At 42.9% G+C, this 27,841-nt stretch overlaps 1 protein-coding gene across 1 annotated transcript in view; it reads left to right on the forward strand.

Moving 5' to 3' along the window:
- FNDC4 (fibronectin type III domain containing 4) overlaps window positions 1-27,841 on the forward strand; it is a 110,117-nt gene that overhangs the window by 43,731 nt on the left and 38,545 nt on the right. Inside the window, exon 2 of the mRNA XM_053710943.1 lies at window positions 4,950-5,065. Coding sequence (XP_053566918.1) covers window positions 4,950-5,065 — 116 coding nt within the window. The remainder of the gene's footprint in view (window positions 1-4,949; window positions 5,066-27,841) is intronic.

The raw sequence follows: 27,841 nt of genomic DNA on the forward strand, positions 1-27,841 counted from the left end.
TACAGCTGTATCAGATTACTGAGCGCACTACAGCTATATCAATTACTGAGCACACTACAGCTGTATCAGATTACTGAGCACACTACAGCTATATCAATTACTGAGCACACTACAGTTGAATCAGATTACTGAGCACACTACAGCTATATCAATTACTGAGCATACTACAGCTGTATCAGATTACTGAGCAAACTACAGCTATATCAATTACTGAGCACACTACAGCTGTATCAGATTACTGAGCACACTACAGCTATATCCAATTACTGAGCACACTACAGCTATATCAATTACTGAGCACACACAGCACAGTACAGCTGTATCAGGTTAGTGAGTGCACAACACAGTACAGCTGTATCAGGTTAGTGAGTGCACAACACAGTACAGCTGTATCAGGTTAGTGAGTGCACAGCACAATACAGCTGTATCAGGTTAGTGAGCACTCAGCACAGTACAGCTGTATCAGTTTAGTGAGAGCGCACAGCACACTACAGCTGTATCAGGTTAGTGAGCGCACAACACACTACAGCTGTATTTGATTACTGAGCACACTATAGCTGTATCAGATTACTAAACACATTACAGCTGTATCTAATTACTGAGCACACTTCAGCTGTACCTGATTACTGAGCACACTACAGCTGTATCTGATTACTGAGCACACTACAGCTGTATCAGGTTACTCAGCATACTACAGCTGTATCAGGTTACTCAGCACACAGCACACCACAGCTGTATCAGGTTAGTGAGCACACAGCACACTACAGCTGTATTAGGTTAGTGAGCGCACGGCACACCACAGCTGTATAAGGTTAGTGAGCACACAGCACACTACAGCTGTATTAGGTTAGTGAGCGCACGGCACACCACAGCTGTATAAGGTTAGTGAGCACACAGCACACTACAGCTGTATCAGGTTAGTGAGCACACAGCACAGTACAGCTGTATCTGATTACTGAGCACACAGCACAGTACAGCTGAATCTGATTACTGAGCACACACAGCTGTATCAGGTTAGTGAGCACACAGCACACACTACAGCTGTATCTGATTACTGAGCAAACTACAGCTGTATCTGATTACTAAGCAAACTACAGCTGTATCTGATTACTGAGCACACTACAGCTGTATCAGGTTAGTGAGCGCACAGCACACCACAGCTGTATTAGGTTACTCAGCACACATTACACTACAGCTGTATCAGGTTAGTGAGCGCACAGCACACCACAGCTGTATCAGGTTACTCAGCACACTACAGCTGTATTAGGTTAGTGAGCGCACAGCACACCACAGCTGTATCAGGTTACTCAGCGCACAGCACACTACAGCTGTATCAGGTTAGTGAGCGCACAGCACACCACAGCTGTATCAGGTTACACAGCACAGTACAGCTGTATCAGGTTACACAGCACAGTACAGCTGTATCAGGTTAGTGAGCGCAAAGCACAGTACAGCTGTATCAGGTTAGTGAGCGCACAGCACAGTACAGCTGTATCAGGTTAGTGAGCGCACAGCACAGTACAGCTGTATCTTATTACTGAGCACACAGCACAGTACAGCTGTATCTGATTACTAAGCACACACAGCTGTATCAGGTTAGTGAGCACACAGCACACACTGCAGCTGTATCTGATTACTGAGCACACTACAGCTGTATCAGGTTACTCAGCACACAGCACACTACAGCTGTATCAGGTTACTCAGCACATAGCACACTACAGCTGTATCAGATTACTGAGCACATTACAGCTGTATCTGATTACTGAGCACACTACAGCTGTATCTGATTACTAAGCACACTACAGCAATATCAATTACTGAGCACACTACAGCTGTATCAGGTTAGTGAGCACACAGCACACACTACAGCTGTATCTGATTACTCAGCACACTACAGCTTTATCTGATTACTGAGCACACTACAGCTTTATCTGATTACTGAGCACACTACAGCTGTATCAGATTACTGAGCACATTACAGCTGTATCTGATTACTGAGCACACTACAGCTGTATCTGATTACTGAGCACACTACAGCAATATCAATTACAGAGCACACTACAGCTGTATCAGGTTACTCAGCACACAGCACACTACAGCTGTATCAGGTTAGTGAGCACACAGCACACTACAGCTGTATCAGGTTAGTGAACACACACTACAGCTGTATCTGATTTCTGAGCACACTACAGCTGTATCTAATTACTGAGCACACTACAGCTGTATCTGATTACTGAGCACACTACAGCTGTATCTGATTACTGAGCACACACAGCTGTATTTGATTACTGAGCACACACAGCTGTATCAGGATAGTGAGCACACAGCACACACTACAGCTGTACCAGATTACTGAGCACAGTACAGCTGTATCTGATTACTGAGCACACTACAGCTGTATCTGATTACTGAACACACTACAGCTGTATCTGATTACTGAGCACACACAGCTGTATCAGGTTAGTGAGCACACAGCACACACTACAGCTGTATCAGATTACTGAGCACACACAGCTGTATTTGATTACTGAGCACACACAGCTGTATCAGGATAGTGAGCACACAGCACACACTACAGCTGTATCAGATTACTGAGCACAGTACAGCTGTATCTGATTACTGAGCACACTACAGCTGTATCTGATTACTGAACACACTACAGCTGTATCTGATTACTGAGCACACTACAGCTGTATCTGATTACTGAGCACACTACAGCTATATCAGGTTACTCAGCACACAGCACACTACAGCTTTATCAGGTTAGTGAGCACACAGCACACTACAGCTGTATCAGGTTAGTGAGCACACAGTACACCACAGCTGTATCTGATTACTGAACACAGTACAGCTGTATCTGATTACTGAGCACACTACAGCTGTATCTGATTACTGAACACACTACAGCTGTATCTGATTACTGAGCACACCACAGCTGTATCTGATTACTGAGCACAGTACAGCTGTATCAGGTTAGTGAGCACACAGCACACTACAGCTGTATCAGGTTACTCAGCACACAGCACACTACAGCTGTATCAGGTTAGTGAGCACACAGTACACCACAGCTGTATCTGATTACTGAACACAGTACAGCTGTATCAGATTACTGAGCACACTACAGCTGTATCATGTTACTCAGCACACAGCACACTACAGCTGTATCAGGTTACTCAGCACACAGCACACTACAGCTGTATCTGATTACTGAGCACACTACAGCTGTATCTGATTACTGAGCACACTACAGCTGTATCTGATTACTGAGCACACTACAGCTGTATCAGATTACTGAGCACACTATAGCTGTATCTGATTACTGAGCACACTACAGCTGTATCTGATTACTGAGCACAATACAGCTCTATCTGATTACTGAGCACACTACAGCTGTATCTGATTACTGAGCACACTACAGCTGTATCAGATTACTGAGCACACTACAGCTGTATCTGATTACTGAGCACACTACCGCTGTATCTGATTACTGAGCATACTACAGCTGTATCTGATTACTGAGCACACTACAGCTGTATCTGATTACTGAGCATACTACAGCTGTATCAGATTACTGAGCACACTACAGCTGTATCTGATTACTGAGCACACTACAGCTGTATCTGATTACTGAGCATACTACAGCTATATCAGATTACTGAGCACACTACAGCTGTATCTGATTACTGAGCACACTACAGCTGTATCTGATTACTGAGCACAATACAGCTGTATCTGATTACTGAGCACAATACAGCTGTATCTGATTACTGAGCACACTACAGCTGTATCTGATTACTGAGCACACTACAGCTGTATCTGATTACTGAGCACACTACAGCTGTAGCTGATTACTGAGCACAATACAGCTGTATCTGATTACTGAGCACACTACAGCTGTATCTGATTACTGAGCACACTACAGCTGTATCTGATTACTGAGCACAATACAGCTGTATCTGATTACTGAGCACACTACAGCTGTATCTGATTACTGAGCACACTACAGCTGTATCAGATTACTGAGCACACTACAGCTGTATCTGATTACTGAGCACACTACAGCTGTATCTGATTACTGAGCACACTACAGCTGTATCTGATTACTAAGCACACTACAGCTGCATCAGATTACTGAGCACACTACAGCTGTATCTGATTACTGAGCACACTACCGCTGTATCTGATTACTGAGCATACTACAGCTGTATCTGATTACTGAGCACACTACAGCTGTATCTGATTACTGAGCATACTACAGCTGTATCTGATTACTGAGCACACTACAGCTGTATCAGATTACTGAGCATACTACAGCTGTATCTGATTACTGAGCACACTACAGCTGTATCACAATCTTGTAAAGTCATTCTGAATTCCTGTTCCTGGGGTAAAGTCAGAACTTGCAGTGATCTGAGATATCATCCCAGAAAATGCATCATATCTGCAGAAAGAACAGGACACATGCAGGAACTGTTAGAGATTTAACTTTCAGCGCTGCTCCATATTAGGCTGTTCTCTTCAAACAAAGCTGTACTTTGGCTGCACTATGTAAGTTTTCCTTAACACAGCACATCCAGAGCAAAGTGCTGTTTGAAGTAAACAGTGAAATATGCAATAGCGCTGCAAAGCAGCAGTGAATTTATTGTTGGCTGGCTCTCACATTTTCTCAAGCACACCCCTTGCCTTTCAGTCTGCAAAGCTGTTTTTTTTTTCTGGAAGTAAACTTTATTTTATTTAAAAATTGCAGAAAAATCTAACAAAATCTCATCGCAGAAAGTGAAAAAAAGTTCTTCCTCTGAAGGGTAAAGTAGCAACATTGTATAGATGAAGCCATTGTCTGTGTGAGTAATGCACTAGGCAAGTCACATTCCCCCACATATATAATGTCACACTGTTACCTGTAACATAGAGGTGCTGTTATGTTCTCATGTCCTGCTATTTTTCCATAGACCGACCCCCATCTCCCGCCAATGTGACAGTGACACAACTCAAAGCCAACTCTGCCACCGTATCCTGGGACATCCCTGAGGGTGACATCATTATTGGATATGCAATATCACAACAGGTACCTATGAGACTAACTTTGTTCTATGGCAGATAAAGAGCTCTGATATGATAGGAATGACACTGTAGGTAGATGTCACAGGGGGTGACACATTAAGCAAATGTCGCAAGAGGGTGTATGTCGGTATATGTCCCAGATAGATGTAACAAGGGGTGACACTATAGGGGGTGACACTGTAGGTATATGTCCCAGGGGGTGACACTAAAGGGCTAGACACTTTACTAGGTGTGACACTATATGAGGTAACACTATTGGTAGATACGACAGGGAGTGGCACTATAAAAAAAGGAATACTGTAGGCAGATGTCACAGTGGACTACTCTATAAAGGATTACATTAGATGTCACGGAGGGTGACACTATAGGCAGATGTCATGGGAGTGTACTATAAGTGGATGTCATGAGGTTGACACTATAAGTGTATATATAAGTATATATATATATATATATATAAGTGTATATATCATACAATGAACATCAGAAGACAGTACCTGTAAGCTAATGACTAATAGTAGTAAGTACTGATCAAACAATAAGCATCAGAAGACAGTACCTGTAAACTTATGACTAATAGTAGTAAGTACTGATCAAACAATAAGCATCAGAAGACAGTACCTGTAAACTTATGACTAATAGTAGTAAATAATGATCAGACAATGTGCATCAGAAGACAGCACTTGTAAGCTAATGACTAATAGTAGTAAGTAATGATCAGACAATGCACATCAGAAGACAGTACCTGTAAACTTATGACTAATAGTAGTAAGTAATGATCAGACAATGTGCATCAGAAGACAGCACTTGTAAGCTAATGACTAATAGTTGTAAGTAATGATCACACAATGAGCATCAGAAGACAGTACCTGTAAACTTATGACTAATAGTAAATAATGATCAGACAATGTGCATCAGAAGACAGTACCTGTATGCTAATGACTAATAGTAGTAAGTAATGATCAGACAATGCACATCAGAAGACAGTACCTGTAAGTTAATGACTAATAGTAGTAAGTAATGGTCAGACAATGAGCATCAGAAGACAGCACTTGTAAGCTAATGACTAATAGTTGTAAGTAATGATCACACAATGCGCATCAGAAGACAGTACCTGTAAGCTAATGACTAATAGTAGTAAGTAATGATCAGACAATGTGCATCAGAAGACAGTACCTGTAAGCTAATGACTAATAGTTGTAAGTAATGATCACACAATGAGCATCAGAAGACAGTACCTGTAAGCTAATGACTAATAGTAGTAAGTAATGATCAGACAATGTGCATCAGAAGACAGTACCTGTAAGCTAATGACTAATAGTAGTAAGTAATGATCAGACAATGTGCATCAGAAGACAGTACCTGTAAACTAATGACTAATAGTAGTTGTTACGGTACCAACAGTGTACCAAGGGTTAATACCAGATGAACAATGTCCTGCATAGGGAATCAGCAATTCACAACCCCAATCAGTTTCCCCCTCAACATGAGACCAGGCTCCACATTTCAGGTTTAAAACAGAATGTCATTTATTAAAGGCTAGATGCCTAGTATTTATACAGGTTTGACCCCAGATGGGGGGTTGAAAGACTGTTGTACATTAGATAAAAGGGGAAGACGCCCTTTGACATGATACAATAGAATTACATTACTTAACACTTTAAACACAAGACACTCTTGGCTTTCCTTATCACTTAGGCGTCTGCTCTCTGAGAGTGATTAAACAATGGAATGCTTATCACTAACTTAATTATAGCTGATGCCAGCAAACTTGTATTTAGAAAATAAAGTTAACGCTTTCAGTCCTGACCGAAGGGTCTGTCACATAGCTCCCCCCTTGTGGAACACTCCGGCAGACCTGGCTTGACCCTTTGGCGGGTCAACCTGGGGATGACCGGACTAGGAGGTGGTAGGCATGTCAGTTTGCCAGGACAATCCATCTGTATTCCCGTTATGAGAGAGAATTCCTGTCCATACAAACAAGGGTTCAACTTCTTCAGTGCCCAGACCAGGGCTAAATAGTATTCAAAATCCCATCAGCTTCTTTACAAGTTTTTTGTACCTGCTCTTTATAGGTATCCACAATCCCTTCATACTGACATAGGGTGCCCTTGAGTTGCTGCACCTCACTATGAGCCAGCATCAGCTTCTCCTCAAGTGTCGCTAAGTTTGTCTTTAAGGTTTCATGTTCCACTCTCAAGCTGGTGTTTTCTGCAGTCTGTCGGTGCAGCTTGTCTAGCAGAGATTCCTGTTCTAAACGTGCTTTTTCCTCTGCACTCCTCTTCTCTCCCGCTAGCACGGTTACATGATTATTTAACGTGACCATTTCATCCTCTACGTGACTCTTCTCCTTCATCAGCGCATTGTAACGGGACTTCCACGTATCAATAGCGGATAGAGATTTACTGAGCTCAGCGTCCTGGGGCTTAGCAGCAGGTGGGTCAGTCTCTGCTGCACGGATCTGGGCATGGGTAGTCACAGGGTTAACATCGGCGGGACCCATAGGAGCGTAGGCAGAAACAAGGGGGGCCAAGTTATTTCCAAGGAGAACATCAGCTGGTAAATCCTTCATGACCCCCACATTCACAGGTCTAGCACCCCCTCCCCAATCCAAATGTACCCTGGCAACAGGTAGGCGGAACACAGCGCCCCCTGCTACCCTCAAAGCCACAGTGTCTCCAGTGTGCTGTTTCTCAGACACCAAGTTCTTTTGAAGCAAGGTCATGGTAGCACCAGTATCCCGTAGACCACTGACCTCCTTCCCATTCACTTTAACCAGTTGCCGGTTATTCCGGTGGGCAGCTTGCACAAGGTCTGCCTCATGTAGGATGCCCCAGCATTCTTGCGCCTCTACGTAGTGGGCCGCAGGCTGAGGGTTACGTGGGATTCCGCCGGCGGGTCTTCTCCAGGACTGTGCTTGGTTCGCTGCATTTAGGGGACACTCTGGTCTCTTGTGCCCAAGTTGCTTACATCCAAAGCACCGAATAGGCTGTGAGTAGCCCCGTGAATTGAACTATCTGAGGATAGTTCGTGGCTGGAGGCCGTGGGGTATAGCGGTGCACCGGGGTTTGGTAACTGGCAGCTGCTGGGGTGACTGGGGGTCTGTACTCCACTCTGGCAGGGGGCTTAGTGGTAGCAGTGTCCAGTTTGCGGGCATCCGTATACTCATCTGCCAAGCGAGCAGCTTCATGCAGGGTGGAGGGTTTACGGTCCCGAACCCACTCTCTAACTCCTGCTGATAACTTGTCAAAGCAATGTTCCAACAGGAATAGCTGCAGCACCTCTTCCCCAGATACGGCTTGGCACCCCGCCATCCAGTGAGCTGCTGTGCGGTGCACCTTACATGCCCACTCAACGTAGGAATCACCCGCTAATTTGATAGTGTCTCTGAACTGCCTCCGGTATGCCTCCGGTGTAACTGCATACCTGGAGAGCAGAGCCTCTTTTACAGTATTATAATCCCCGACTTCCTCATCTGGAATGGCCCGAAAAGCCTCACTGGCCCGGCCGGATAATTTTCCGGATAATATCGTGACCCAGTCCTCTGCGGGTACCTTGTATAGTGCACATTGCCTCTCAAAATCTGCAAAATTTACTTTTCTCTTTTCCACTGGGTTTGCTGCAGCGCCGCTTTGGCGAAGTAGGTTGGCTTCCACAGCTGCTATGACCCGGTCGATAATTTCTGCAGATGGGTTGGGGCCATAATGTGCCAGTCTTATTTTAACCGCCCGATCAAAGCTTGCTTCTTCAGGGGTTCTGTCTGCTATGCTGGGCCCATTGGTTCCTTCTGTCCCTGGTACTCTTTCCATCTTTGTCAGTATTGTAATAATCCCCCTCTTCCTGAGGTTACTGGCTTGTGTAGTTGCTCTTCTGGGCGATAAGGTTCATTCCGTAGCTTGCCACCAATTGTTACGGTACCAACAGTGTACCAAGGGTTAATACCAGATGAACAATGTCCTGCATAGGGAATCAGCAATTCACAACCCCAATCAGTTTCCCCCTCAACATGAGACCAGGCTCCACATTTCAGGTTTAAAACAGAATGTCATTTATTAAAGGCTAGATGCCTAGTATTTATACAGGTTTGACCCCAGATGGGGGGTTGAAAGACTGTTGTACATTAGATAAAAGGGGAAAACGCCCTTTGACATGAAACAATAGAATTACATTACTTAACACTTTAAACACAAGACACTCTTGGCTTTCCTTATCACTTAGGCGTCTGCTCTCTGAGAGTGATTAAACAATGGAATGCTTATCACTAACTTAATTATAGCTGATGCCAGCAAACTTGTATTTAGAAAATAAAGTTAACGCTTTCAGTCCTGACCGAAGGGTCTGTCACAGTAGTAAGTACTGATCAGACAATGAGCATCAGAAGACAGTACCTGTAAGCTAATGACTAATAGTAGTAAGTACCAATCACACAATGAGCATCAGAAGACAGTACCTGTAAGCTGATGACTAATAGTTGTAAGTACTGATCAGACAATGAGCATCAGAAGACAGTACCTGTAAGCTAATGACTAATAGTAGTAAGTACTGATCAGACAATGAGCATCAGAAGACAGTACCTGTACGCTAATGACTAATAGTAGTAAGTAATGATCAGACAATGCGCATCAGAAGACAGTTACCTGTAAGCTAATGACTGATAGTAGTAAGTAATGATCACACAATGAGCATCAGAAGACAGTACCTGTAAGCTAATGACTAATAGTAGTAAGTAATGATTAGACAATGTGCATCAGAAGACAGTTCCTGTAAGCTGATGAATAATAGTAGTAAGTACTGATCACACAATGAGCATCAGTAGACAGTACCTGTAAACTAATGACTAATAGTAGTAAGTACTGATCAGACAATGAGCATCAGAAGACAGTACCTGTAAGCTGATGACTAGTGATGTCGCGAACTGAAAATTTTCCGTTTGCGAACAGCGAACGCGAACATCCGCAAATGTTCGCGAACGTGCAAGCCGGGCAAACCGCCATTGACTTCAATAGGCAGGCAAATTTTAAAACCCACAGGGACTCTTTCTGGCCACAATAGTGATTGAAAAGTTGTTTCAAGGGTACTAACACCTGGACTGTGGCATGCCGGAGGGGGATCCATGGCAAAACTCCCACGTAAAATTACATAGTTGATGCAGAGTCTGGTTTTAATCCATAAAGGGCATAAATCACCTAACATTCCTAAATTGTTTGGAATAACGTGCTTTAAAACATCAGGTATGATGTTGTATCGATCAGGTAGTGTAAGGGTTACGCCCGCTTCACAGTGACAGACCAAACTCCCCGTTTAACGCACCACAAACAACCGCAAACATTCCATTTGCACAACCACGAGATAGATTTGATAAATAGATAGATACATAGATTAGATAGATAGATCAATAGATGCAATATACATTTGATAGATACGATAGATAGATTTGATAGATAAATAGATAGATTTGATAGATATATAATTTCCCAGACAGAGAATTACAAGACGTGTGGTCTGGGACCCATGGTAAAGTTCCCAGAGGCAGTTGCGGCGCCAGGGGACGTGTATATGGCATGGATTTTAGGAACCGGGAGATGGAAAAAGATGCTTGTTCGGTCCTCCTACTTCAAATTTGGGGCACTGCGCGTGCAATCTACTGTGCCACCAGATATGAGTGGTGTGTTAAGTAGTACTATTCTGATCAGTTTAATCCCTGTTACGCCCCCTATCAGGGGACGTGTATATGGCATGGATTTTAGGAACCGGGAGATGGAAAAAGATGCTTGGTCGATCCTCCTACTTCAAATTTGGGGCACTGCGCGTGCAATCGTGGCCGGACTTTTAGCCAACGGACATTTGGCCGACGGACATTTGGCCGAAACACAAGTGGCTGTCACAAAACAGTCCGGCCACAAGACAGATAGATTTGATAGATAGATACATAGATTAGATAGATAGATCAATAGATGCAATATACATTTGATAGATACGATAGAAAGATAGATAGATAGATAGATAGATTTGATAGATAAATAGATAGATTTGATAGATATATAATTTCCCAGACAGAGAATTACAAGACGTGCGGTCTGGGACCCATGGTAAGGTTCCCAGAGGCAGTTGCAGCGCCAGGGGACGTGTATATGGCATGGATTTTAGGAACCGGGAGATGGAAAAAGATGCTTGGTCGGTCCTCCTACTTCAAATTTGGGGCACTGCGCGTGCAATCTACTGTGCCACCAGATATGAGTGGTGTTTTAAGTAGTACTATTCTGATCAGTTTCATACCTGTTACGCCCCCTATCAGGGGACATGTATATGGCATTGATTTTTTGAACCGGGAGATGGAAAAAGATGCTTGGTCGGTCCTCCTACTTCAAATTTGGGGCACTGCGCATGCAATCGTGGCCGGACTTTTAGCCAACGGACATTTGGCCGAATGGCCGATGGACATTTGTCCGACGGACATTTGGCCGAAACACAAGTGGCTGTCACAAAACAGTCTGGCCACGAGATAGATAGATTTGATAGATAGATAGATAGATAGATACATAGATTAGATAGATAGATCAATAGATGCAATATACATTTGATAGATACGATAGATACGATAGATACGATAGATACGATAGATAGATAGATAGATTTGATAGATAAATAGATAGATTTGATAGATAAATAATTTCCCAGACAGAGAATTACAAGACGTGCAGTCTGTGACCCATGGTAAGGTTCCCAGAGGCAGTTGCGGCGCCAGGGGACGTGTATATAGCATGAATTTTAGGAACCGGGAGATGGAAAAAGATGCTTGGTCCGTAATTTGGGGCACTGCGCGTGCAATCTACTGTGCCACCAGATATGAGTGGTGTGTTAAGTAGTACTATTCTGATCAGTTTAATCCCTGTTACGCCCCCTATCAGGGGACGTGTATATGGCATGGATTTTAGGAACCGGGAGATGGAAAAAGATGCTTGGTCGATCCTCCTACTTCAAATTTGGGGCACTGCGCGTGCAATCGTGGCCGGACTTTTAGCCAACGGACATTTGGCCGAAACACAAGTGGCTGTCACAAAACAGACCGGCCACGAGATAGATAGATTTGATAGATAGGTAGATCAATAGATGCAATATACATTTGATAGATACGATAGATAGATAGATTTGATAGATAAATAGATAGATTTGATAGATAGATAATTTCCCAGACAGAGAATTACAAGTCTGGGACCCATGGTAAGGTTCCCAGAGGCAGTTGCTGTGCCAGGGGACGTGTATATGGCATGGATTTTAGGAACCGGGAGATGGAAAAAGATGCTTGGTCGGTCCTCCTACTTCAAATTTGGGGCACTGCGCGTGCAATCTACTGTGCCACCAGATAGGAGTGGTGTGTTAAGTAGTACTATTCTGATCAGTTTAATCCCTGTTATGCCCCCTATCAGGGGACGTGTATATGGCATGGATTTTAGGAACCGGAGATGGAAAAAGATGCTTGGTTGGTCCTCCTACTTCAAATTTGGGGTACTGCGCGTGCAATCTAATGTGCCACCAGATAGGAGTGGTGTGTTAAGTAGTACTATTCCTATCAGTTTAATACCTGTTATGTGCCTTTTTTTGGTTTGGTTTTTGAAGCCACAGTGCAGCACCAGAGGTCAGAAAAATTTGGCATGTACACATGCCTGAAAAATTAGGTATTGTTGCAGCCAGAAAAATGGATGTTTGTTTCCCAGGCAGAAAGTGCCCTAAAACATTGCGGCTTGAACCGTAGTTGGTGGCGGATAAGTCACGCAAGTCATCCGGCATTCGAAGATAAAATACAGCAGCGTGTGGACCATTTTTAGCCCAAGGCAGCTCATCTCATCAGGCCTTTTTTACTTGAATGTATCGCTCAATGTCAGTCCCTTCGGTATCCATCCCTCATTCATCTTAATAAAGGTGAGGTAATCTAGACTTTTTTGACCTAGGCGACTTCTCTTTTCAGTGACAATACCTCCTGCTGCACTGAAGGTCCTTTCTGACAGGACACTTGAAGCGGGGCAGGCCAGAAGTTCTATCGCAAGTTGGGATAGCTCAGGCCACAGGTCAAGCCTGCACACCCAGTAGTCAAGGGGTTCATCGCTCCTCAGAGTGTCGAGTTAAGGCGAGCTAGTCTGCTACCTGACGGTCGAGTCGTTCTCTGAGGGTGGACCCCGAAGGGCTGTGGTGATGCATAGGACTTAAAAAGCTCTGCATGTCCTCCATCAACAACACGTCTGTAAAGCGTCCTGTCCTTGCCGGCGTGGTCATGGGAGTCGGAGGATTACTGAGCCCTGCGATAACGGCATTCTGGTGGTGGCAACAGCATGCGTTGATTGGCGTGCTGTCTGGCTGACCCCGGGTGCCGATGCATGCTGTCTGACTAAGCCACTAGCTCCTTGCGACGACCTCCCCCTGCTTCCAACTCGTCTCCTCCTCCTCCTCTCTGTCTCCCCATCTGAACTTTCCCCCTGTTCTTCTTCTCTTCTAGCGGGCACCCACGTGACATCCACGGACGCATCGTCATTATCAACCGCTTCACTTGTATCTGACAAATCAACAAAGGAAGCAGCAGCGGGTACAACATCATCATCATCACACCGTACGTCCATGTCTGTAATGCTGCCTGACTGAGACATATCACTGTTATCTACATCCTCTGTCAATGATGGTTGCGCATCACTCATTTCTTCCAAATGATGTCTAAATAACTCCTCTGACAGATCAAGTGAAGCGGCTGTGGTGCTAGTAATGGTGGTGGTGGCAGGCAGGCGAGTGGTAACTTGAGAGGTGCCCGTAGATAAGCTGGAGGAGGATGGTGCGTCAAGGTTCGGAGCGGAAGCTATAGAAGATTGGGTGTCCTGTGTTAAAAAGTCAACTACTTTTCGAGTTCATGGTACGTGGCCTCTGAACACTGGACATTATTCTAGGGCCAAAGGGAATCACAGCACCACGACCACGACGGCACCTGCGGGGTGGCCTGCCTCTGCCTGTCATTCTTTTTTAAATGTACACTTACAATACTATTAAACAAGATATCAGTGGTGCCACTGGGCAAGTGGGCACAGCATACGCTGTGAGCCTGACACAAAAAAGCAGACTGATGTTTCACAGTCCAAAAAGTTGATTTTTTTTTAAATGTACACGTGGGCCTGGCACACACGCTGGCAGGCAACTGCAATTAGGATACACTAGCAGACTGATGTTTCACAGTCAAAAAAAGTTTGTTTTTTTTAAATTTACACTACTGTTACAACAGATATGAGTGGTGGCACTGGGCAAGTGGGCCTGGCACACACGCTGGCAGGAAGGAAACTGCAATTAGATTACACAAGCAGACTGATGTTTCACAGTCAAAAAAGTTTTTTTTTTTTAAATTTACACTACTGTTACACCAGATATGAGTGGTGGCACTGGGAAAGTGGGCCTGGCACACACGCTGGCAGGCAGGCAGGCAACTGCAATTAGATTACACTAGCAGACTGATGTTTCACAGTCAAAAATGTTTATTTTTTTTAAATTTACACTACTGTTACAACAGGTATGAGTGGTGGCACTGGGCAAGTGGGCCTGGCATACACGCTGGCAGGCAGGCAACTGCAATTATATTACACAAGCAGACTGATGTTTCACAGTCAAAAAAGTTTTTTTCTTAAATTTACACTACTGTTACACCAGATATGAGTGGTGGCACTGGGCAAGTGGGCACAGTATACGCTGTGAGCCTGGCACACACACTGGCAGGCAGGCAGGCAACTGCAATTAGATTACACAAGCAGACTGATGTTTCACAGTCAAAAAAGTTTTTTTTAGAAATTTACACTACTGTTACACCAGATATGAGTGGTGGCACTGGGCAAGTGGGCCTGGCACACACTCTGGCAGGCAGGCAACTGCAATTAGATTACACTAGCAGACTGATGTTTCACAGTCAAAAAAGTTTTTTTTTTTTAAATTTACACTACTGTTACAACAGATATGAGTGGTGGCACTGGGCAAGTGGGCCTGGCACACACGCTGGCAGGCAGGCAGGCAACTGCAATTAGATTACACAAGCAGACTGAAGTTTCACAGTCAAAAGGTTTTGTTTTTTTAAATTTACACTACTGTTACACCAGATATGAGTGGTGGCACTGGGCAAGTGGGCCTGGCACACACGCTGGCAGGCAGGCAACTGCAATTAGATTATACTAGCAGACTGATGTTTCACAGTCAAAAAAGTTTTGTTTTTTTAAATTTACACTACTGTTACAACAGATATGAGTGGTGGCACTGGGCAAGTGGGCCTGGCACACACGCTGGCAGGCAGGCAACTGCAATTAGATTACACAAGCAGACTGATGTTTCACAGTCAAAAAAGTTTTTTTTTTTTAAATTTACACTACTGTTACACCAGATATGAGTGGTGGCACTGGGCAAATGGGTACAGTATACGCTGTGAGCCTGGCACACACGCTGGCAGGCAGGCAACTGCAATTAGATTACACTAGCAGACTGATGTTTCACAGTCAAAAAAGTTAATTTTTTTAAAATTTACACTACTGTTACAACAGATATGAGTAGTGGCACTGGGCAAGTGGGCACAATATACGCTGTGAGCCTGGCACACACGCTGGCAAACAGGCAACTGCAATTAGAGTACACAAGCAGACTGATGTTTCACAGTCAAAAAAGTTTTATTTTTTTAAATTTACACTACTGTTACACCAGATATGAGTGGTGGCACTGGGCAAGTGGGCACAGTATACGCTGTGAGCCTGGCACACATGCTGGCAGGCAGGCAACTGCAATTGTATTATACTAGCAGACTGATGTTTCACAGTCAAAAAAGTTATTTTTTTTTAAATTTACACTACTGTTACAACAGATATGAGTGGTGGCACTGGGCAAGTTGGCCTGGCACACACGCTGGAAGACAGGCAACTGCAATTAGATTACACTAGCAGACTGATGTTTCACAGTCAAAAAAGTTTTTTTTTAAATTTACACTACTGTTACAACAGATATGAGTGGTGGCACTGGCAAGTGGGCCTGGCATACACGCTGGCAGGCAGGCAACTGCAATTGGATTACACTAGCAGACTGATATTTCACAGTCAAAAAAGTTTATTTTTTTTAAATTTACACTACTGTTACAACAGATATGAGTGGTGGCACTGGACAAGTGGACACAGTATACGCTGTGAGCCTGGCACACACGCTGGCAGGCAGGCAACTGCAATTAGATTACACAAGCAGACTGATGTTTCACAGTCAAAAAAGTTTTTTTTTTTAATTTACACTACTGTTACACCAGATATGAGTGGTGGCACTGGGCAAATGGGTACAGTATACGCTGTGAGCCTGGCACACACGCTGGCAGGCAGGCAACTGCAATTAGATTACACTAGCAGACTGATGTTTCACAGTCAAAAAAGTTAATTTTTTTAAAATTTACACTACTGTTACAACAGATATGAGTAGTGGCACTGGGCAAGTGGGCACAATATACGCTGTGAGCCTGGCACACACGCTGGCAAACAGGCAACTGCAATTAGAGTACACAAGCAGACTGATGTTTCACAGTCAAAAAAGTTTTATTTTTTTAAATTTACACTACTGTTACACCAGATATGAGTGGTGGCACTGGGCAAGTGGGCACAGTATACGCTGTGAGCCTGGCACACATGCTGGCAGGCAGGCAACTGCAATTGGATTATACTAGCAGACTGATGTTTCACAGTCAAAAAAGTTATTTTTTTTTAAATTTACACTACTGTTACAACAGATATGAGTGGTGGCACTGGGCAAGTTGGCCTGGCACACACGCTGGAAGACAGGCAACTGCAATTAGATTACACTAGCAGACTGATGTTTCACAGTCAAAAAAGTTTTTTTTTAAATTTACACTACTGTTACAACAGATATGAGTGGTGGCACTGGCAAGTGGGCCTGGCATACACGCTGGCAGGCAGGCAACTGCAATTGGATTACACTAGCAGACTGATATTTCACAGTCAAAAAAGTTTATTTTTTTTAAATTTACACTACTGTTACAACAGATATGAGTGGTGGCACTGGGCAAGTGGGAACAGTATACGCTGTGAGTCTGGCACACACGCTGGCAGACAGGCAACTGCAATTAGATTACACTAGCAGACTGATGTTTCACAGTCAAAAAAGTTTTTTTTTTTTAAATTTACACTACTGTTACAACAGATATGAGTGGTGGCACTGGACAAGTGGACACAGTATACGCTGTGAGCCTGGCACACACGCTGGCAGGCAGGCAACTGCAATTAGATTACACAAGCAGACTGATGTTTCACAGTCAAAAAAGTTTTTTTTTTTAATTTACACTACTGTTACACCAGATATGAGTGGTGGCAGTGGACAAGTGGGCCTGGCACACACGCTGGCAGGCAGGCAACTGCAATTAGATTACACTAGCAGACTGATGTTTCACAGTCAAAAAGTTTTATTTTTTTAAATTTACACTACTCTTACACCAGATATGAGTGGTGGCACTGGGCAAGTGGGCACAGTATACGCTGTGAGCATGGCACACATGCTGGCAGGCAGGCAACTGCAATTAGATTACACAAGCAGACTGATGTTTCACAGTCAAAAAAGTTATTTTTTTTAAAATTTACACTACTGTTACACCAGGTATGAGTGGTGGCACTGGGCAAGTGGGCCTGGCACACACGCTGGCAGGCAGGCAACTGCAATTAGATTACACTAGCAGACTGATGTTTCACAGTCAAAGTTATTTTTTTTTAAATTTACACTACTGTTACAACAGATATGAGTGGTGGCACTGGTAAGTGGGCCTGGCATACACGCTGGCTGGCAGGCAGGCAGGCAACTGCAATTAGATTACACTAGCAGACTGATGTTTCACAGTCAAAAAAGTTAATTTTTTTAAAATTTACACTACTGTTACAACAGATATGAGTAGTGGCACTGGGCAAGTGGGCACAATATACGCTGTGAGCCTGGCACACACGCTGGCAAACAGGCAACTGCAATTAGAGTACACAAGCAGACTGATGTTTCACAGTCAAAAAAGTTTTATTTTTTTAAATTTACACTACTGTTACACCAGATATGAGTGGTGGCACTGGGCAAGTGGGCACAGTATACGCTGTGAGCCTGGCACACATGCTGGCAGGCAGGCAACTGCAATTGGATTATACTAGCAGACTGATGTTTCACAGTCAAAAAAGTTATTTTTTTTTAAATTTACACTACTGTTACAACAGATATGAGTGGTGGCACTGGGCAAGTTGGCCTGGCACACACGCTGGAAGACAGGCAACTGCAATTAGATTACACTAGCAGACTGATGTTTCACAGTCAAAAAAGTTTTTTTTTAAATTTACACTACTGTTACAACAGATATGAGTGGTGGCACTGGCAAGTGGGCCTGGCATACACGCTGGCAGGCAGGCAACTGCAATTGGATTACACTAGCAGACTGATATTTCACAGTCAAAAAAGTTTATTTTTTTTAAATTTACACTACTGTTACAACAGATATGAGTGGTGGCACTGGGCAAGTGGGAACAGTATACGCTGTGAGTCTGGCACACACGCTGGCAGACAGGCAACTGCAATTAGATTACACTAGCAGACTGATGTTTCACAGTCAAAAAAGTTTTTTTTTTTTAAATTTTCACTACTGTTACAACAGATATGAGTGGTGGCACTGGACAAGTGGACACAGTATACGCTGTGAGCCTGGCACACACGCTGGCAGGCAGGCAACTGCAATTAGATTACACAAGCAGACTGATGTTTCACAGTCAAAAAAGTTTTTTTTTTTAATTTACACTACTGTTACACCAGATATGAGTGGTGGCAGTGGACAAGTGGGCCTGGCACACACGCTGGCAGGCAGGCAACTGCAATTAGATTACACTAGCAGACTGATGTTTCACAGTCAAAAAGTTTTATTTTTTTAAATTTACACTACTCTTACACCAGATATGAGTGGTGGCACTGGGCAAGTGGGCACAGTATACGCTGTGAGCATGGCACACATGCTGGCAGGCAGGCAACTGCAATTAGATTACACAAGCAGACTGATGTTTCACAGTCAAAAAAGTTATTTTTTTTAAAATTTACACTACTGTTACACCAGGTATGAGTGGTGGCACTGGGCAAGTGGGCCTGGCACACACGCTGGCAGGCAGGCAACTGCAATTAGATTACACTAGCAGACTGATGTTTCACAGTCAAAGTTATTTTTTTTTAAATTTACACTACTGTTACAACAGATATGAGTGGTGGCACTGGTAAGTGGGCCTGGCACACACGCTGGCAGGCAGGCAACTGCAATTAGATTACACTAGCAGACTGATGTTTTACAGTCAAAAAAGTTTTTTTTTTTAAATTTACACTACTGTTACAACAGATATGAGGGGTGGCACTGGGCAAGTGGACACAGTATACAATGTGAGCCTGGCACACACGCTGGCAGGCAACTGCAATTAGATTACACTAGCAGACTGATGTTTCACAGTCAAAAAAGTTTTTTTTTTAAATTTACACTACTGTTACACCAGATATGAGTGGTGGCACTGGGCAAGTGGGCCTGGCACACATGCTGGCAGGCAGGCAACTGCAATTAGATTATACTAGCAGACTGATGTTTCACAGTCAAAAAAGTAATTTTTTTAAAAATTTACACTACTGTTACAACAGATATGAGTGGTGGCACTGGGCAAGTGGGCCTGGCACACACGCTGGCAGGCAGGCAACTGCAATTAGATTACACTAGCAGACTGATGTTTCACAGTCAAAAAAGTTTTTTTTTTTAAATTTACACTACTGTTACACCAGATATGAGTGGTGGCACTGGGCAAGTGGGCCTGGCACACACGCTGTCAGGCAGGCAACTGCAATTAGATTACACTAGCAGACTGATGTTTCACAGTCAAAAAAAGTTATTTTTTTTTAAATTTACACTACTGTTACAACAGATATGAGTGGTGGTACTGGGCAAGTGGGCCTGGCACACACGCTGGCAGGCAGGCAACTGCAATTAGATTACACTAGCAGACTGATGTTTCACAGTTAAAAAAAGTTTTTTTTTTTAAATTTACACTACTGTTACACCAGATATGAGTGGTGGCACTCGTTGGCAAGTGAGCCTGGCATACACGCTGGCAGGCAGGGAACTGCAATTAGATTACACTAGCAGACTGATGTTTCACAGTCAAAAAAGTTTATTTTTTTTTAATTTATACTACTGTTACAACAGATATGAGTGGTGGCACTGGGCAAGTGGGCACAGTATACGCTGTGAGCCTGGCACACACACTGGCAGGCAGGCAACTGGAATTAGATTACGCTAGCAGACTGATGTTTCACAGTCAAAAAAGTTTTTTTTTTTTTAAATTTACACTACTGTTACAACAGATATGAGTGGTGGCACTGGGCAAGTGGGCCTAGCACACACACTGGCAGGCAAGCAACTGCAATTTGATTACACAAGCAGACTGATGTTTCACAGTCAAAAATTATTTTTTTTTAATTTACACTACTCTTACACCAGATATAAGTGGTGGCACTGGGCAAGTGGTCACAATATACGCTGTGAGCCTGGCACACACGCTGGCAGGCAGGCAGGCAACTGCAATTAGATTACACTAGCAGACTGATGTTTCACAGTCAAAAAAGTTTTTTTTTTTTAAATTTACACTACTGTTTGTTACAACAGATATGAGTGGTGGCACTGGGCAAGTGGGCCTGGCACACACGCTGGCAGGCAGGCAACTGCAATTAGATTACACTAGCAGACTGATGTTTCACAGTCAAAAAAGTTTTTTTTTTTTAAATTTACACTACTGTTTGTTACAACAGATATGAGTGGTGGCACTGGGCAAGTGGGCCTGGCACACACGCTGGCAGGCAGGCAACTGCAATTAGATTACACTAGCAGACTGATGTTTCACAGTCAAAAAAGTTTTTTTTTTTTAAATTTACACTACTGTTACAACAGATATGAGTGGTGGCACTGGGCAAGTTGGCCTGGCACACACGCTGGAAGGCAGGCAACTGCAATTAAATTACACTAGCAGACTGATGTTTCACAGTCAAAAAAGTTTTTTTTTTTTTTAAATTTACACTACTGTTACACCAGATATGAGTGGTGGCACTGGGCAAGTGGGCACAGTATACGCTGTGAGCCTGGCACACATGCTGGCAGGCAGGCAACTGCAATTAGATTATACTAGCAGACTGATGTTTCACAGTCAAAAAAGTTATTTTTTTTTAAATTTACACTACTGTTACAACAGATATGAGTGGTGGCACTGGGCAAGTTGGCCTGGCACACACGCTGGAAGGCAGGCAACTGCAATTAGATTACACTAGCAGACTGATGTTTCACAGTCAAAAAAGTTTTTTTTTAAATTTACACTACTGTTACAACAGATATGAGTGGTGGCACTGGCAAGTGGGCCTGGCATACACGCTGGCAGGCAGGCAAATGCAATTGGATTACACTAGCAGACTGATATTTCACAGTCAAAAAAGTTTATTTTTTTTAAATTTATACTACTGTTACAACAGATATGAGTGGTGGCACTGGGCAAGTGGGCACAGTATACGCTGTGAGTCTGGCACACACGCTGGCAGACAGGCAACTGCAATTAGATTACACTAGCAGACTGATGTTTCACAGTCAAAAAAGTTTTTTTTTTTAAATTTACACTACTGTTACAACAGATATGAGTGGTGGCACTGGACAAGTGGACACAGTATACGCTGTGAGCCTGGCACACACGCTGGCAGGCAGGCAACTGCAATTAGATTACACTAGCAGACTGATGTTTCACAGTCAAAAAAGTTTTTTTTTTTAATTTACACTACTGTTACACCAGATATGAGTGGTGGCAGTGGACAAGTGGGCCTGGCACACACACTGGCAGGCAGGCAACTGCGATTAGATTACACAAGCAGACTGATGTTTCACAGTCAAAAAGTTTTATTTTTTTAAATTTACACTACTCTTACACCAGATATGAGTGGTGGCACTGGGCAAGTGGGCACAGTATACGCTGTGAGCATGGCACACATGCTGGCAGGCAGGCAACTGCAATTAGATTACACAAGCAGACTGATGTTTCACAGTCAAAAAAGTTATTTTTTTCAAAATTTACACTACTGTTACACCAGGTATGAGTGGTGGCACTGGGCAAGTGGGCCTGGCACACACGCTGGCAGGCAGGCAACTGCAATTAGATTACACTAGCAGACTGATGTTTCACAGTCAAAAAAGTTTTTTTTTTTTAAATTTACACTACTGTTACAACAGATATGAGTGGTGGCACTGGGCAAGTTGGCCTGGCACACACGCTGGAAGGCAGGCAACTGCAATTAAATTACACTAGCAGACTGATGTTTCACAGTCAAAAAAGTTTTTTTTTTTTTAAATTTACACTACTGTTACACCAGATATGAGTGGTGGCACTGGGCAAGTGGGCCTGGCACACACGCTGGCAGGCAGGCAACTGCAATTAGATTACACTAGCAGACTGATGTTTCACAGTCAAAGTTATTTTTTTTAAAATTTACACTACTGTTACAACAGATATGAGTGGTGGCACTGGTAAGTGGGCCTGGCATACACGCTGGCTGGCAGGCAGGCAGGCAACTGCAATTAGATTACACTAGCAGACTGATGTTTCACAGTCAAAAAAGTTTATTTTTTTTAAATTTACACTACTGTTACAACAGATATGAGTGGTGGCACTGGGCAAGTGGGCACAGTATACGCTGTGAGCCTGGCACACACGCTGGCAGGCAGGCAACTGCAATTAGATTACACTAGCAGACTGATGTTTCACAGTCAAAAAAGTTTTTTTTTTTAAATTTACACTACTGTTACAACAGATATGAGTGGTGGCACTGGGCAAGTGGACACAGTATACAATGTGAGCCTGGCACACACGCTGGCAGGCAACTGCAATTAGATTACACTAGCAGACTGATGTTTCACAGTCAAAAAAGTTTTTTTTTTAAATTTACACTACTGTTACACCAGATATGAGTGGTGGCACTGGGCAAGTGGGCCTGGCACACATGCTGGCAGGCAGGCAACTGCAATTAGATTATACTAGCAGACTGATGTTTCACAGTCAAAAAAGTAATTTTTTTAAAAATTTACACTACTGTTACAACAGATATGAGTGGTGGCACTGGGCAAGTGGGCCTGGCACACACGCTGGCAGGCAGGCAACTGCAATTAGATTACACTAGCAGACTGATGTTTCACAGTCAAAAAAGTTTTTTTTTTTAAATTTACACTACTGTTACACCAGATATGAGTGGTGGCACTGGGCAAGTGGGCCTGGCACACACACTGTCAGGCAGGCAACTGCAATTAGATTACACTAGCAGACTGATGTTTCACAGTCAAAAAAGTTATTTTTTTTTAAATTTACACTACTGTTACAACAGATATGAGTGGTGGTACTGGGCAAGTGGGCCTGGCACACACGCTGGCAGGCAGGCAACTGCAATTAGATTACACTAGCAGACTGATGTTTCACAGTTAAAAAAAGTTTTTTTTTTTTAAATTTACACTACTGTTACACCAGATATGAGTGGTGGCACTAGTTGGCAAGTGAGCCTGGCATACACGCTGGCAGGCAGGGAACTGCAATTAGATTACACTAGCAGACTGATGTTTCACAGTCAAAAAAGTTTATTTTTTTTTAATTTATACTACTGTTACAACAGATATGAGTGGTGGCACTGGGCAAGTGGGCACAGTATACGCTGTGAGCCTGGCACACACACTGGCAGGCAGGCAACTGGAATTAGATTACGCTAGCAGACTGATGTTTCACAGTCAAAAAAGTTTTTTTTTTTTTAAATTTACACTACTGTTACAACAGATATGAGTGGTGGCACTGGGCAAGTGGGCCTAGCACACACACTGGCAGGCAAGCAACTGCAATTTGATTACACAAGCAGACTGATGTTTCACAGTCAAAAATTATTTTTTTTTAATTTACACTACTCTTACACCAGATATAAGTGGTGGCACTGGGCAAGTGGTCACAATATACGCTGTGAGCCTGGCACACACGCTGGCAGGCAGGCAGGCAACTGCAATTAGATTACACTAGCAGACTGATGTTTCACAGTCAAAAAAAATGTTTTTTTTAAATTTACACTACTGTTTGTTACAACAGATATGAGTGGTGGCACTGGGCAAGTGGGCCTGGCACACACACTGGCAGGCAGGCAACTGCAATTAGATTACACTAGCAGACTGATGTTTCACAGTCAAAAAAGTTTTTTTTTTTTAAATTTACACTACTGTTTGTTACAACAGATATGAGTGGTGGCACTGGGCAAGTGGGCCTGGCACACACGCTGGCAGGCAGGCAACTGCAATTAGATTACACTTGCAGACTGATGTTTCACAGTCAAAAAAGTTTTTTTTTTTTAAATTTACACTACTGTTACACCAGATATGAGTGGTGGCACTGGGCAAGTGGGCCTGGCACACACGCTGGCAGGCAGGCAACTGCAATTAGATTACACAGGGAAAAAAAAAAGATATTCTAGCCCTAAAAAGGGCTTTTTGGGGTGCTGTCCTTACAGCAGAGATCAGATGAGTCCTTCAGGACTGTAGTGGACACTGAATACACTAGCCTAGCTATCAATTTCCCTATTAAATTAGCAGCAGCTACACTGTCCCTCCTCTCACTAAGAAAGCAGCTTCCGAATGAATCTAAAATGGCTACTGTCCAGGAGCTGGGAGGGTCTGGGAGGGAGTGTCTGCTGCTGATTGGCTGGAATGTGTCTGCAGACTGTGAGATACAGGGTCAAAGTTTACTCAATGATGACGAATAGGGGGCAGATCGAACATCGCATGTGTTCACCCACCGTTGCAAACGTGAACAAGCTATGTTCACCGGGAACTATTCACCGGCGAACAATTCGAGACATCACTACTGATGACTAATAGTAGTAAGTAATGATCAGACAATGAGCATCAGAAGACAGTTCCTGTAAGCTGATGACTAATAGTAGTAAGTACTGATCACACAATGAGCATCAGAAGAATGTACCTGTAAGCTAATGACTAATAGTAGTAAGTTATGATCAGACAATAAGCATCAGAAGACAGTACCTGTAAGCTGATGAGTAATAGTAGTAAGTAATTATCAGACAATAAGTATCAGAAGACAGTACCTGTAAACTAATGACTAATAGTAGTAATGATCAAACAATGAGCATCAGAAGACAGTATCTGTAAGCTAATGACTAATAGTAGTAAGTAATGATCAGACAATGAGCATCAGAAGACAGTACCTGTACGCTAATGACTAATAGTAGTAAGTACTGATCAGGCAATACGCATCAGAAGACAGTACCTGTCGGCTAATGTCAGAATAACTATGTAAGTTTTAGATATGGTAGAACTTTAGCACATATATAATAACTAGCATAAGCACAATTGTATGTTGTTGGATTTGTAACACTATTTACGTTTGATATCACTAGCTTCTAAGTGAAATCAGATAGTATAGGGTCATAGTTTGATAGTTGTAGAATATTTAAATAACACCTTGCGGTTTAGCACAATAATGTCACCAAACGACCCAGTAACACAGATTAAGGGACAAAGATCATGAGAGCCGGAATAAAAGGATATTACAACAGTTATAAAGAGTTCATCCGGTGGTAGTTAAACATAATGCTTTCAGCAGCTCTTCAGAAGTCTTCCGGTAAGTAAAACAAGTTACCCAAGATGTTTAGTATTTATACAAAGGTAAATAAAGATTATCTTACTCACAGTAAAGGTCTGCTGGGTTCCGGTAAGCAAAGCCGTCTGTATCTGAGTGTAAATGCAGAATTGGGGAGGAGTTTTCCTCTTGAGCGTGTACGTTGTAGAAAGACAGGGCGTGTGACGTCAGCGGTCCAGCTGAGATGCCCAGATGCAATTTAGGTATAACATAGAAAGGAAATCAGGTATTAAATATTTAAATTAGTAGAATCCAAAATCGATACCTTTGTTTATAATGTCCGGTTTGCTTTAGTTGAACAGGGGTACTTCACAGAAAATGCTGAGACCGGAGATTGGTGAAAGTAGCAAGATCCTCAAAGGCAGGAATCAAAAGTACACTTTGAGTTTCCTAGTTAGTGGGAGCTGAGATAGTCCAAAAACTTGCTGAAACGCTAATTTAGCACACACAAAAGACCTGTAATATAATAAGAACAGAGCAATCAATAAAGCAGTAGTTTGCTAGAGCAGGAAGGCTCATTGTTACTCTTGTCTGAATAACAAGATACTAAGCAAGGTTTGCTTAATGAGCAGATGTTTTAAAGGAGGTGAATGAACACTATTGGTGGAAGAATAATTAATGGTACAGATCAAAACACATTCCCTGACATGACTCCCCCCTCAAGCAAGCTGATCCTCAGCTTGTGGTCTAGGACGATCTGAAAATCTCCTGTGGAATTGTGAAACCAACTTAGGGGCATAGATATTGGAAGCTGGTTCCCAACTATCTTCCTCCTCTGAGTAATTCCTCCATCTGACAAGATATTGTAGTACACCCTTAGAATAACGTGAATCAATAAGCTCCTGTACGTCATATACATCTGAATCTTGTATAGTGAGAGATGAAGGGAGTATTGGAGTAGTAGATCTGGTAGGAGTATAAGGTTTAAGGAGGGAAACATGAATGGTAGCATGTATTTTCATGGTAGGTGGTAGGTTAAGTGTAACTGCATTCTGATTGATTACTTTCAATATGGTGAATGGACCACAGAATTTTTGAGTCAACTTCCTACTGGGTAAATGTATCTTTAAGTTCTTGGTTGATAACCAAACCTGATCTCCAATCTGATAATGGGGTGGTTCTCTTCGTCTTAAATCGTAGAAGTGTTTCTGAGTATTTTGAGCCTTTATAATGTTTTCTGTAATAAATTTGAAGTTATCCTGAAGTGAGTTGTTTAATTCGTCCACCAAGGGGGAATCTGAAGGATTTGATGGAATGGGAGTGAAGGTTGGATGATTTCCATAATTTGCATAGAATGGTGTTTTTATTATAGGCAAATTCTGCAAACGGAAGAAATGTTATCCAATCATTTTGTTGATAGGAACAGAAACAACGTAAGTACTCATCCAACCATTGATTTATTTTCTCTACTTGTCCATTAGCTTGAGGGTGGAATGACGTTGTATATTGGTGTTTGATGCTAAGGGAAAGACATAGACTTTTCCAGAACCTGGATGTGAACTGCGATCCTCTATCCGATATCACCACAGATGGTACTCCATGTAACCTGACAATTTGTTCTATGAAAAGCGTGGCAGTTTCGGTTGAAGTCGGAAGCTTATGGAATGGTAGAAAATGTGCCATTTTTGAGAAACTGTCAACGACTACCATTATGGTGGTTTGATATTTTGAAGGAGGTAAGTCAACAATAAAATCTATACCGATTTGTTTCCATGGTCTGTCTGAAACAGGAATGGGCATCAGAAGGCCATATGGAGTTTTCTTTTCACTCTTACATGTTTGACAGGTAACACACCCCTTAATGTATATGGATACAGTTCTTTTCATATCTGGCCACCAATATATTCTTGATAAAAGCTCCATAGTACGTCTTTCTCCAGGGTGACTAGCTAAAGGAGAATCATGATGTTCTTTGAATATTTCCATTCTGAGTGGTTCAGGTAAGTAGATTCTATCATTGTAGTAATATAATCCATCCTTGTTGATTAACTTGATCTTGGAATCAGGAGGTGGGGTGTTCGATAACTTCT

The sequence above is a fragment of the Bombina bombina genome, chromosome 4, assembly GCF_027579735.1.
Source record: "Bombina bombina isolate aBomBom1 chromosome 4, aBomBom1.pri, whole genome shotgun sequence".
Classification (NCBI taxonomy): Eukaryota; Metazoa; Chordata; class Amphibia; order Anura; family Bombinatoridae; genus Bombina; species Bombina bombina.